This window comes from Cygnus atratus, chromosome 1 (assembly GCF_013377495.2).
Source record: "Cygnus atratus isolate AKBS03 ecotype Queensland, Australia chromosome 1, CAtr_DNAZoo_HiC_assembly, whole genome shotgun sequence".
Classification (NCBI taxonomy): Eukaryota; Metazoa; Chordata; class Aves; order Anseriformes; family Anatidae; genus Cygnus; species Cygnus atratus.
This window is the reverse complement of record NC_066362.1, coordinates 26,769,581-26,783,781: the sequence shown is the minus strand read 5'-3', so window position 1 is coordinate 26,783,781 and position 14,201 is coordinate 26,769,581. Positions and strand designations below refer to the sequence as shown.

The 14,201-nt window shown below is 39.8% G+C and overlaps 1 protein-coding gene across 3 annotated transcripts in view; it reads left to right on the top strand.

Annotated features, from left to right (window-relative positions):
* MET (MET proto-oncogene, receptor tyrosine kinase) overlaps positions 1-14,201 on the top strand; it is a 91,124-nt gene that overhangs the window by 63,080 nt on the left and 13,843 nt on the right. For all 3 annotated transcript variants that reach the window (XM_050714213.1, XM_035544056.2, XM_035544057.2), the window contains exons 11-12: positions 5,091-5,309; positions 12,199-12,345. In XM_050714213.1, the coding sequence (XP_050570170.1) occupies positions 5,091-5,309; positions 12,199-12,345 (366 nt within the window). The remainder of the gene's footprint in view (positions 1-5,090; positions 5,310-12,198; positions 12,346-14,201) is intronic.

Here is a 14,201-nt window from a genome sequence, read left to right as displayed (position 1 = left end):
CTTCAATTTTATCATTTTCTTTTCATATTTATTTAAATTTCATTGAAATTATTCAATACTGTGTTCACACTAATTGTGTTTATATTACATTCCACTAACACTATCAAAATAATATGTCTTGCCTTCTTCAAATTCGGTATTTCAACACGAGTGAAAAAAATGTTCTACAGTTATTGAACCATATGTTTCAGCACTTGCAATGTGTTTCTTTTTAATTTAGTTCTTTTGACCATTTGTTCCGATTAGGAACAAAAAATATGAATCTGGGGAGTTCTGCACAAATTACTCTTCCCGAGAGCTCTAGATAATGCATAAGGATGCACTAACCCTCTCACTTAGGCTCACGTGTTCAGTTCCAGTGTGAGATGCACAAAGAAGGAAGCAGCTTATTCCTTCCACTCACTTTGTACTGTGCCTGTGTAAAAGCTTGGCGTGGTTTGGGATGATGTTTGATCAGGAGCCTATTTACAAAATAAGTACCTTCTAACTTCTGCTATAAGTCCTGCTAAAAGCTTGAGGCCAATATTTTCTCTTTGACAGCCTGTATTTTGCATTGGTTCCCCAGTAACAAACAAGTTGTCATTTGGGGATCCTTTGCTGTAGCATTTTGAATGTTCCATCCATTAATTAATTCAGATACATATTCCCACTGCTTAATCCCTTCTAACTATGAATCTACCAAGATGTCCAAGGTTGCAAACCTAGGGAAAAGCACCTTTTAATGAATGATCTCCAACAACAACTGACCCTGTAGCTATGCAAGATCATCTGTTTCCACAGACTTTTAATTATCTCTTCAATAAGTAGCCTTTTGAATAATCTTTAGTATTTCTTAATTACTCCCTGCTAGATGTCATTTTCTGTTGTGCTGCAGGAGAATTTTAAAATACCCTAAAGTTTTTTCTACATTTAAAGTCCCTTAACAATCTCTATTCATAATACCCATCAAACTGCCTAGAATTCACCTGAGAGTGTCTAGCTTAGATTTGTTAAATAATGAGAGAAGAAATTCCCTGGGAACTGTGGATGGTGAGCATGTGATTATCGAAGTTATTCCTGATTATGTATCCAAACATGCTGAGGGTCAGATCTTCCAGTTATGTTGACTCTGTATGTTAAAGCTGCCACAGAAGCCCAGAAAAGAATTTCCCTCATGAAGGTGAACCATGGCCTTTCTGTGCTGAATCTGTGTCTCAGGTACATCTCTTGCAAAGGAAATAGTTCAGTGACAGGTGTCAGTGAAAAGCCTAAGTTGTGAACTCATTGGGCTCCCTGGGGTGCACTGCTGTCAAGCACGTTAACCATCCCAAACCCAAGGAGGAGACTGGGCTCCCAGTCAGTATCAGTCATGTTGTGTGAAGGGCTGGCTGTCAGACTCAGTAGAAAGAAAGGGTTTACTCTACCTTCTGGTCCAGCGATCTCATAGACTGGAAGTATCATCTCCCTTGCTTTCATCCAGTAAGACAACTAGAATAAAAATGGTACTGAACCATTAGTACCATTTCTTGCACCACCTGAAATGACAGCAAAAGCCCATGAGTCCTCTGAAAAATCTTGAAGATATCCTGATTGAGTGTCACTGCTCAGTTTCTCACCCACACATAAAAGCTTTCTGAACGGGTTTTCCTCAAGCTGGACTTGACTTCCCATCTCTCTTCTGAGAGATCATCCTTTGGCAGACACAGCTGGACAGTCTCCCAGTCTGACTTTAACCTCATTCAACTTTCATTTCTCACTGGAACTCCAAAAGTTTAGATTTTTTACGAAAGGACAAATTGGCCCTTTTCTCCTGTCTGACTGCTACAGATCCTGTAATACACATCTGAGTGCCCCTCTCTTATCTGGGTCAGTTGCTGGGAGACCTTTGGAGCTCTGAGATCCTCCCTCATATTTTTCCTGTTGTTGTTTCAGATGAAAAAAAATTGAATTGGGCACCAAAGTTCAGATTCTGTAGGTCAGGTTTGAATTAATTGCCTCAAGGGTCATATTTTACAAATGAAGCAAGAATACATACCTTTAAGTGATGAGTCATATGCATTGTGCAATGGATTATTATTCCCTTTGGGGTATAGTATTTACTTATGCTTGTGAAATGTTCCATAATTTTTACATCTTTTCTTCCTTATTGTCCTTAGATGTAGATTATATTCACAGGACGAGTGCAGGTTTAGCTTTTAAAAGGAATGTACTTTAAAGTCTAATTAAATAAAAGTTAAAGGTGCTGGGTGATAGGCAGTATCTTAATTGAGTAGGCAATAGATTGAGTTAGTTTTTTTCTTATAGATCCTCAATCCAATATTTCTTGAAAACTAAACCATCATATTCTTCAATTGCTAAAACCAATTTCAAGGTAAAAATGTCATGTCAAATCATGTACCAATAAGGGCATTGCAAATAAGATTTTTCTTGACCTTACCAATCAGTCACATTGCATCCCCTCCAAAGAGTATTATTAGATTTTTATCATTCTCTGAAAGCATCCTCTTCAGAGACCAGCCTGATAAAGTAAAGTATCTGGTTCTAATGGATAGCCACAAACAAAGTTATGAATACCACTGCTATTCATTTAACAGACATCACTACTCTACAGTAGATAAAAAGACTAATGAATTTACATTAATCAAATAAATATAATGATTACCTAGGACATATTTGGTTTTATAATTATATATTTTAGTAATCTATTTTTAGAATTGACACAATATGATAGATAACTTTACAAATAGTCATATATCATGGGAAAACATGACTTGATCATACATTATACTAATGATGCACCTTATTATTACCATACCGATTCAAATGAAGTTCTAGATCCATGGCATCTCATAACAAAGCACGAGATACGGTAAATGGTGTACATCAAGGAAGGACAAAAATACTCTAATACTGTAAGCAAATGGAGGAAAAATCTGCCTTGACTTGTGTCCCACAGATTACCTCGTTTTTATGGGAGGGTGCACATATATTTCAGAATTTGTGCTAGGAATCTAACCAGGCTGTTAGTTTCATGGGTGCAAGTCCCCCTAGTGTCACTGAGAGCTACACCAAGTTATTTAACTGAACACAGAACTCATGGCTCACAGATATGTAGACCTTGCAGTAGAGCTTTAAAAGTCTAATGTTCAGTTTCAGAGCCTTAAAAATGTTTCTCTGGGCAGATTTAAGTTTTCACAGTATTATGCAAAGAAGCATGAATTGCTGTGGTGATAAGAAAAAGTGCTGATATCTAATTTAATCATACTTTCAAAGTTAATGTGAATATATAAATGATACAGTTTGAACTGTTATGTCACTGATTTGAAACACAGCAAAATTACATTGCATTAATTTAACATATTACAGACAAATGTAAACTAATTTCACAGCTTCTTCAGGCAGCATTTTATAATGAGAACCAATTTAATTTGCAAAACAAAACAGAAAAAAATATATATTTTATCCCTGTCTAGATGCACAAAGATATTTAACAGCACTGTTGGGTTTCCAGGGAAATTCCTTGTAGAACAAATGTAAGATTTATGATGACTAGGTTATAAACCCCATTGTCACTGGGCCACATCAGCCACTCTATTGAAAAAAAAAAAAAAGTGTAATGTCTGGGACAGTGTACAGGGAACTACTTGCACAAGGCTTATGCAACACAAAAGCAAAAAAGCTGCTCTGCAGCATGTGTGGTGCTGCCCAGCACCCACCAAGCCTCCCATCAATGCTCGTAGATGTGCTGTTGATATTATAATCCAATTAGACATCTAGAAACCTCTACAGTCAAGAGAGAAAAGTTGACCCTTCTGGAGTGCTGTTCATCTAATTAAAGCTGTTGTCCAAAACAGATCAGACGAACTTCTCTCGAGGTGAGCCTGTTTCACTCTGTTGACTATAAGGCAGTTTAGACAACTAACTCCAGTGCAGGTGACTGGATGCAGGCGGGATGAATCCCACCTGCAAGGATTCATGCTGTCCCTGTAAACTGACCAAACTCAGCTTCAGATCAAGCTGCCTTGCTTGCAACACGGGAATCCTTTGGGGGAGGACCAGGGTCCATCCCATCTGTCTCAAGAGACCTGTGTCGAAGTGGTACAGCATGGATGGAAGCACCCTGGCCAGATATTTGACTCTGGATCGCAGCTCCAGGGCACAGAGCACTCCCTGGCAGGTCTTCTGGAGCATGCGGCTCACCAGCATCTTTCCCCTGGGAAGCACCGCTTGGTCCAGAGCATGCCTTAAGTGGGAATAATTGCAAGCTGGGGGAAAACATGGCTTCACACCTATTGTCAGCCAGGTTCTGCGTGGCACTGAGGTGCAAACATCTCATCCCCACTCATGTGGGGAGATACAGCATGAAGCATGTCCTGCAGCCAACAGTCCCAGGAGGGACTTATATTACACCAGCACACCTAAGCACCAAATGCCACACTTTCAGGGTCTTACAAATACCTTTTTAGAAAGAAGATATGCTTTGTTGAACTTTCATGGCCCAGATTCCCACAGAGGTGTTGGCTTTAATGCACTTTCTCACAGAGTCCATAGTTCCCTTCTGGTAGAAACATAGCAGCTCAGCTGCACCATGAGTAAACAGTGCTTTACTTTTGTTTTCCGCTATTTCAGTCAGATGCATTGGCCCTATTTTTACCTTCTCCTCTGGTCCCTTGCTATTGCAGTATAAAAGGAAGAGAAGTCCATGTTGTAGTCACTCTTACATAGGCTGGATAAACTGAGTTATGGCTGCTTTGTGTCCCAGTACAGCCCAGTGAAGGGGTAGCCTCCGGATGGTCCTTGGCATTGGAAATGATTTCCCACTAATTATCTTCAAAATATTTACTTTAAAAGCACTGTGAACAATCAGGCCAGGAAGCTTGTTTACTTGAACATTTCCTCAACAAGAGTGCAAACACCATTGAGTTTTTACACTTTTCTCCCAACTCTAAACAAACATTGCGTAGCCCTGCTCAGGATTTTGCTATGGTTAAAGAAGAACAAGACGTCTGGTGTTTATTTTTTCAATATATGTATATTGTTAAAGAACAGCTATGTTCATCAGTTACTCCCTATGCACTTACTTACTCCAATTATTTATTTATTTCTTATAGGCATGTAGCCACCGCTCTAGCTCAGAGATAATCTGCTGTACGACTCCTTCCCTGAAAGCCTTCAACCTTCAACCACCCTTTGTAACCAAAGTGTTTTTTATTTTTGATGGTGTCAGCTCTTTGTACTTTGATTTTGATTATGTAAATAATCCTGTATTTAAGCATTTTGAAAAGCCAGTGTTCATATCAAGAGGCAACCCAAATGTTCTGGAAATTAAGGTAAGAAATGTTGAAGTAAGTTTTTAAATTATTATTTTTTTACACAATAGAAGTATTCATAAATGCACTGAAAGTTGTGAAGAACACATCAGCAGTGTTCTGTGGAACAGATATTTTGATGAGGTAGAGGGAGCCCCGAGGAAACAAAGGCAGGGAGGGACTGAGCACAGTGTGTTCAGGACTGCGTTCATCCAAGCCCCCAGTTGTTGCAACCTAAAAGGTAAAGAGGTGAAACCAAAGACGTACCAGGGCTGTTACTGTGATCAGGTAGAGAGGGAGAGGGGCTTTCCTTGTCCTCTGGGCCCCAACTGGGGCGACCAGGCTGCATCAGCTTCTGACTACTACAAGCTGCGTCAACAGTTCAGAATTAAACATGGCCAGCAGCCCAGAACCTGAAGTGTGTGGTCTGCGTGTGAGTCCCGGCTCTTACTGTCATATGGTTTTGCATCCTGCCCCATGGAAGATGTGGAGTTACCTTTGAGAAGTGTCCCAGCAACTTTGGCTCTCTAGAGCTGAGGGAAATTCCGGTCTGTGCACAAAGTCACTCAAGAAGATCAGTCACCACTGTAGCCTAAATATTTATGGACCCATGAAAAATGCAAAGTTGATGCTGAGTGCCAGTTAAAAGAGAACTCAGAATAGCCTAGGCAGCACTGAGAAACATCTCTTAGGAATCTGGGTCCCTCAGAGGCACAGTTTGCTTTGTATAAAGTGCTGCAGAGAAAGTTAAATCCATTTTTGAGTCTGATTTCCTGAACTGTAGTGTGTTACTGATTTAAAGTTTCAAATAGAAACAGGGTAAATACAGGTATTTGTAATTTATAATGAACATGGATGAAAATTTGTTATTATGTACATTTCATTTCTATAGAATGTTTACAATTTATATGGCATACAATATATAAAAATCTTTAAAGAACAGAATCAACCTTAATGGTGGGGTCATTTTTTCATGAGCTCTGTGAGCCAACACATTTTCCAGCCATGAAATCTGTGACGCCTGAGGTCTTTGACTCCAAGATGATCTGGTGACCCAATTCTGGGCTGCAGAAAATCGGACAGTTACCTGAGAGTCTGTCTGTCATGCTGGGTTCCAGTCAAACCCTCTGAATATTGATCTGACACCACAAAGTGTTTTGGGCAAATTCCAAAGAATGATCAGTCTGGGATCTAAACTTAGAAGCACAGAAATAAAATACTAGTTCTTAATCCAAAGACAAGGAGAACCATATAGAGAAGAACAGGAAACTATAATGGAGCAGGTTTACTTAGGAGCTCACAGGTCCTTTTTTCAGCAAAATCACTCAATGCAGAGTGAACTTTTGCCTGTTCATGGAAAAAGACTAGAAAGAGTTCTGGTGTGCAGATTAACAGAGAGCTGGGAATACATAGCTTTGGTATGGCTCAATGCCTCTGTGCAGTGACAGCAGCGGTTTCCAGTGATTTCCAGGTCATGTATTTCAACCAATTGGAAAGAAGGGAGAGTAATTTGAGAAGAATCATGGAATAAATCAGATTGGAGGAAACCTTTGGAGGTCTTCATAGTCTAACCCTCTTGCTCAAAGCAGGGCAAAGTTTAAAATTTGGTCAGGTTGCCTATGGCTTTGTCCAGATGAGTTTTGAAAATTTCCAAGGATGGAGATTTTACAGCTCAAAAAAAAACAAAAAACAGCTCCTCTCGCTTTGCCTTATGCACCTTGTGCTTCAGCATCTTTCCCGTCTCAGTGGCCCTCTGCTGAGATTCACTCAGTTTGTCTTTCTCTCTCTTTTACTGCTGGGCCCAAAACTCAGCAAAATTCTCCAGGTGTGGCTTCGCAAGTGCTGAGCAGAGAAGAACAATGACCTTTTCCCATCTCATGGCTATGCTGCTGCTAAAATACTTGGTGAGCCTTCATCACTACAACAGCACGTTGCCACCTTATTTTACCTTGTGGTCCACCAGGACCCCCAAGTCTTTTTCTGCAAAGTGACTTTCTGCCCTGCTGTCCCTGCATGTCCTGGTGCATGGGCTTATTCCATCCCAGGTGCAGAACTGTGTATCTGTATTTGTTGAATTTATGAGGTTTCTGCTGGCACGTTCCTCTGGCATGCTGCAGGCCCTCTGAGCAGTGATTCTGCTCTCCAGTATCAGTCATTTGCCTATGTTTAATGACATCTGAAAGCTCAAAAGACAGTGCATCCTGTCCCTTTGTCCAGGTTGTTGATGAAGATTTTAAACAGTATTGGTCCCAGCATCCCCCCTTGAGAAATCCCCCGCTTGTCAGACTCGTAATCTTTCAACTGATGGTCCAGTCAGTTTTTTACGCAATTTATAGTCCACTCATCCAGTCCGTATCATGCCAATTTGTTTCCAATACTAGGACAGACTGTGTTGCAAACCTCGCTAAAAGCAAGGTAGACATTGTCAAGTGCCCTCTCTTCACCTACAGAGCCCGTCATCTCCTTACAGAAAGCACTCGGGCAAAATCTACTTTTGGGAATCCTGTTCTGGCTGTTTCCAATTGCCTTCTTGTCCTTCCTCTGCCTGGAAATCCTTCCGTGAGAACTTGCTTCATAATCTTCCCCAGGCACTTAGGTTAAAAATTAAGTGTTTTTTTTAACTCTCTTATTACTTTACTTTTGAACCCTTTATTCTCCCTTAAGGAGAAGTCCCTAGTGCTATTTATTGTAAAGAAGAAGATAATGAGATAGAAAGGCTGGTTGAGGACTGTCCCACTGACCACTGACCAAAGTAACAATTTTGTAGGATTGATGTCACCTTGTAGTCATGGCACGCAAGGCAGATGTCTACCTAAGCCTGATGGCCCGATTATTTCCTGGCAACCAACTGGAGAATGACATTAGTGAAAGCTGGTCTCCTAGAACAAAGCATGAACAAGCACCAATTTAACATCCTCTTCTAAACAGAATTAGTTATAGTGGGATGCTTCCATCAAAACAGTGAGGTGGCTTTCAGAAATTATTGTAGGGAGCTGAAAGATCATTACAAGCCATATTGGCAACACTTTTCTCTAGCCCCGTACTCCCATACAAAAATACACACACACGTTTACATGCCTCATGGTCATATTTTGTGTGGTAATTAAGCAAGCTCAGCATGAAATTAAATGGCAGCTTGCTTCAGTGAACAGACTGTTCTACCAAACCAAAGTTCTTTTATCTTTTTCTTAATTGGTTTCAGAGAGGTGGAGAGAGCTTTTATCACAAGTTTTTCAATCAAACTAATCTACTGTGACATATTTGGCTTTCATCAAGTGATGGTGGGTACCGATTGAAAGGTGCTGTTTGGTTTCCCCTGATGACCATAAAATGTTTTTGTAAGAAAATGTTAAATGCAAGGAAACATTAAGTCTTCTATCTAAACATAGTCAGGGCACTGTGTGCCACGAATGTCAGCCCTTCTAGTCTTCAGTGCCAGCCCTTTTGTCTTCCGCACTACCAAGTCTCTCAAGGACCGACATCATTGCCTTCCTCTGCCAAGTATGTGACTCTTTGAAGTCTCTCACTGCCCACCATTCCCCGGTCAGAGCGGTCACGGCAGAGTGGCTTGAGGCACTTCCCTGCTTCAAAACCACAAAGACGCTACTTCAGAAGTGCTCCCATCTCCTGCCAACATGGGAAGCTCACAGGGCGGGCGAAATTCCGGCATTTCTCTGCTGGGGATAACTGAAGAAATGAGCCTGCTAAAGAGCAGAGAATCCGCTCACCACCTCCCACAGGAGCCACTGACCTGGGCCAGAAAGAACTGGACAGTTTGTACAGAGGACTAGGTCCTGTGCTGATTTCCTCTATGCCTCTGCTCAGAAGACTATCCCCCACACTTGGCAAAAGGCATTTGATCTCTCTGCAAGCGCCGTCGGGGTATGAACAAAGAAACTCGTAGTCTAGTCATTTTCCCTTTAAAGCCTCAGGTCACTTTGCACAGTTGGGAACTTCCACCTGAAGTCAGGGCAGGAAAGCAACCTGTCCTTAGATATTACGAGCGATAACACATTGCAGACACAAGATAATCCCTATCAGCATTGCTTGGCAGCTCATATTTGCCATGGGGGAACGTGTCCTAACTCTGCCATGGCATCACTTTGGGGGCCCTTGAAAATGTACTTCAATGGTCTCTTGATGAAGGGCAGCCCTTGGAAGTGCTGCAGCAGACCCAAGGTTTTCAAGGTTTTGGGACTGTGTGTCAGGTCACATACCCTCACCCTCTGAGGGCTGCAGCAGCTCTTCCACTGCTTCCCTCCACCCAATCCTGGAGCACTAGTGTGAGCAGAGCAGGCACCAGTGGGGTAGGGGCCTTGCCTTTCCCCGTGTGTCACTTTTTTTTTGTTTGTTTTACTTCTGGTAATTGCCTGAAGTGCACGGCCTGCAGAGGCCTGGCATGGTCAGGAGTGGTACTGTAACAGGTTGCCCAGGGAGGTGGTGGAATCACCATCCCTGGGGGTGTTAAGGAAAGGTTGGACCTGGTGCTTAGGGACATGGTTTAGTGGGTGGGATTGGTGGTAGGGGGATGGTTGGACCAGATGAACTTGGAGGTCTCTTCCAACCTTAATGATTCCATGATTCTATGCACCAAGCCAGCGCTGGAGCTCTGCATGCTTCTTGAAGAGGCCTATGCCTAGGTGACTAACATCTATTTATAAATATAAAACCTTTGACAATGAAATAAGTAGCACAATTTGTTATGTTACACATCACATTAGAGATCTTGAGATCTGTTCTCTGCCACATCTGTCCTAAAGCAATTGGTCAAGATTTAATCCCGTAGTCTACTGCTAAACCAGTCCAACACATTCATTGTGAGATAATCTTAAGAAACGCTTCTTGTCCATTTACAGGTCAGTCTGTTTTTCATCTTCTTTCACATGTCATAGAAAATTATGTTTCTGTTAATTTCCAGTCTGAGAGTGCAATGGAAATATTTCTGAGCAAGCTTAAGTGGAAGCTTTACTGCAGTAACTCCTCGTTCTTCCCTATTTAATCTGCTCTGTTTAGGAATCTCAAAAATTCTTCTGACACTGATATCAAAATTTCCACACCTCAGTTTTCAGTTTTTATACTGCTTCTAGACTTTCAACCAAATTATTCCTCTGTCTCTAAAGTTGTAAGGTAGTTAGCTAGTCTATCAGATTGGTTTGTGACAGCTACACAGAATAATAACTGTATTCTTCAGCTTGCATGTAAGGACATTACTCAGCAAGTAGGAGGTAATATGCATTTTAAAATAGGAAATATTGCTTCCCAGTTCTCATTGGAGTCAATTTCCTCATTTTCTTAAAATTATATGTAAATTCTTTGGTCCTTGGAAGAACAAAACAACTGTTTGAAAGAGTTCTGAAACTTTTTATATAGACAGATATTATACTGAATATTTTTGAAACTATAATATATTAGTGGTAATATAATGGTAATGGTAATAAATAAAAACTACTGCCTTCATTATAACTAGCTACTGACCACCCTAGGAAATGTCAGTATGTTTTTTTCCTTTGAGTAAGCAACAGTTTTGGTGGAGAAAATGTTCTGAGATGTAGTGCAGAAGAAAAAGAGGGGCAACTCATCCACACTCTCTAGGACAATAAATTTATCCTGAAGATGGAAGACCCAAATTCAGTGCTTTTGAGATACATGATTCAAAAGAAAGATTTGAACTTGAATGGCTCACAGTCTGCAGTAAGTTTCCAGACTAATAAGCACTAAACAGTCAATCAATGCTCCCTGGTCCACTGAATATTCAACACCAAAAAGAATGGCTCCACGAATGGCTTAGATAGACAAAATTGAGCAAAATGGACTTTTTCTGCCAGCAGTTAAAAAGCACTCACCTGGGGTGTGGCTTTGCTGGTCAAAATAGAACACTAAACTGGCTCTCCTATATTTTTATTACAATTTCTCCAGAGCTCTTTCTGATTTTGTAGCAGACATAAAATATATATTCCAAAATAACATTTATTTTGCACTTCAGAATGGGTGTCTTGTTTTTATTTCAGTAGACGAAGCCTCACAGCAGTGTCAGGCATGATGCCTTCCTCCCTTCTCATGAAAAACTCCCAGTTCAGCCCACATCAATAGACCATATTACTGTTACTCCCCATCCTCCCTTTTCCCCTTTTACTCCTTCGTAATATGCCTGTTCTTTAATCTTATCTAAGCTGAACTGTACGCAGGTCAGGGCAGAACTGCAGCTTCCTAAATGCCGATGTAGTCCTGAGCACAAAAGATCCTGACCTTGGCCTTTGGACACTACTATATCACAATATCAGAAGGAATAATATTTCATCCAAGTCTAGGATGTGAAGGCAGGTTTTCTGAGTAGAAAGTGCACTTTTCATGTCATTTTTACCAGGGTTTGTTCTGCTTTCGGTCTATGGAACGTGGTTCTGACAGATTTGTGCTTTTTTATGATTACAATTTGCTTGCTCTTTTTTGAAAGCTTCACTCCCTCAACCATAACTAGTTGCAAAACAAAATATCTGAGATGCCTTTAGTTTGTGGATAATATAATGACAGTTTTGTATAAACAACAGGATCACATAATGCTTTCTTTCTTGTGCAAATTATGCAAAAATCTAAACAGGACCATCAGAAATTATTCCTCAAACATTTGCATTTTTAGAAGTCCTTATGGGCTGTATGAGTATTAGTGACAGGAGATTTTATCCTTAAACATTATCATCTCCCCCTCTCTGGCCTGTCAGTCAAACTCCCATTTACATGAATAAACCTGGCATATGCACATCGACAGAGCAATATAAACTTGTGTTAGTCTGTTTTATTTCACAATTGTTTTTCCATTAAAAACATTTTACAAGGTAATGAAAGGCCTTCTCCTTAACTTTCATGAGGTGGTTATGTAATATTAGATTGATTTTTTCTTTTTTTTCTTTCCAAGGGAAATTATATTGATTCAGAAGCTGTTAAAGGAGAGGTGCTAAAAGTTGGAAATAAAAGCTGCGAAAACCTCCTCCTGCAGTCAGAATCAATTCTGTGTACGGTTCCAAGTGATCTCCTGAAATCCAACAGTGAGCTAAATATAGAGGTGAGGCAGCTACACCGCACATGCAATATTCATGTCACTGTTATTATCAATGCCAATGACACTGTTGAACCTACAAACTTCAAATATAGGCCTAAGCCTGTGTTTACAGAGATATCTCTATCCATGTGTGTTTGGGACGGAAATTCAAATAATATTGACTTTTTTAAAATAAATGTTATCATCATTGCTGTTATTACCCATTTGTACAGAGACTTTCTGGAGCCTTAGGCACAAAACAGGACCTAAACTAAGAAGCACAGAAATAGAATGCTAGTTCTTAGTCCAAAGATGAGAGGAACCATATGGGGAAGAACAGGAAACTGTAATGGAGTAGGTATACTTTTGAGCTCACAAATCCTTTTTCAGAAAAATATTGTGATACAGTAAATAGGGTCAGATCCTTTCTGAAGGATTTTTTTCTATGTTATATATATATTATAAATATATATAATTTAGTTTCATTAGTTCTGTAAGATGCAGACACTGAGGAGAAATGTTTGAGTTTCACCATTGGTGTAAATGTGGTATCATTAGAGTCATTCAGAGTTCTACAGCAGATTTAGACTGTAGGCAGTTTTTACCAACTGATTCATAGAATAAGACACAAATCCTTCAGAATCTTTTTTTTTTTTATATATATATATAAAAATGTAAAAGCATGGGGAGGGGGTTACATTTGAACAAATCAAAGTTGCTGAGCATGGACTCTGATTCATTGAAAACAGTGGAAATTTTGGAAGTCAGCTAAGTATGACCAGGATCAAAGTCTATGTAAACTCAATGAAATCCTGGTATTTTACGTGTTACTACAATCTAAGTAAATAATAATCATTAAATTATTTTATTAATACAGCAACTATTAAGTTTTAACTTATTTTGAGTTTGCTTTGAAAAGTACAAATCCAGTTTCCTGGCAACTTTAGAATGAGCTCCCCTTTTGGCAAATCTGTTTCTCTTATTTGTAAATGCCTAGTTTCATACAATATTTGTGCATATTTAACATTCTGCACCTATTTGTATTTTTACGTGTTCAACTTCATTCAGTCTGTTCTACAATGTGACAGTAGGACATAACCTCTAAGAAACAGATACGTGTGATATATTCCATATGTAGAAAAGGATATAGCATAAAGGGGTTAAATAAGGTTTCTGCTTGTTTACTGGCAAGGAGCCTCAGAAATTGAAGTCTGCCCAGCGAAGAAGAAAATTTGCTCTTTTGACGGGCAAATCCATCATTACAGTACCCAGAGGAATGAATTCCACGGGAGGAAGAGAAAAGATGGCCAAATGCATTCCAACTGACTGAGCTAGTGCCATGTGATTTAAAACAGTTTTTCCCTGTTAGCTGCTCGGTGTTTGTTCGGTTGTTGATTTTGGGGTTGTTTTTTTGTTTTGTTTTGTGTCTTTAAACTGTCAACAAGTTAGAAGCTGGCAAGGGACAGACTCACGTGACCTTGGGAACTAAAATGCAGGCACACTGTCAACAGAAAGAGTATGATGTTACAGAGTGGTTATGCCAGAAAGACACATATCAAAGACATTTGGGCGTTTTTCTAACATACATCTCAGCCCATGTATCCACAGACCCATTCACTTCCCTGCACCATTTGAGTAAAGGTGTGAATTTAGCATTTTGAATTAGCATCTGACAGCAGTGGGATCCTGTTATCCAGGGTGTGTGTGCAATTTGTGTGGTGTAGCACATACATAACCATGTCCCTCTTGAAAGTACATAATGAATCATAAAAATGTAGAACTGATTTCACGTATAATAATATAATTTTTAATAATTTTTATAATATAATAATTTCTTCACTCCCAGTATCTCATCTCAGTAGAGCATCATAAAGTCAAGA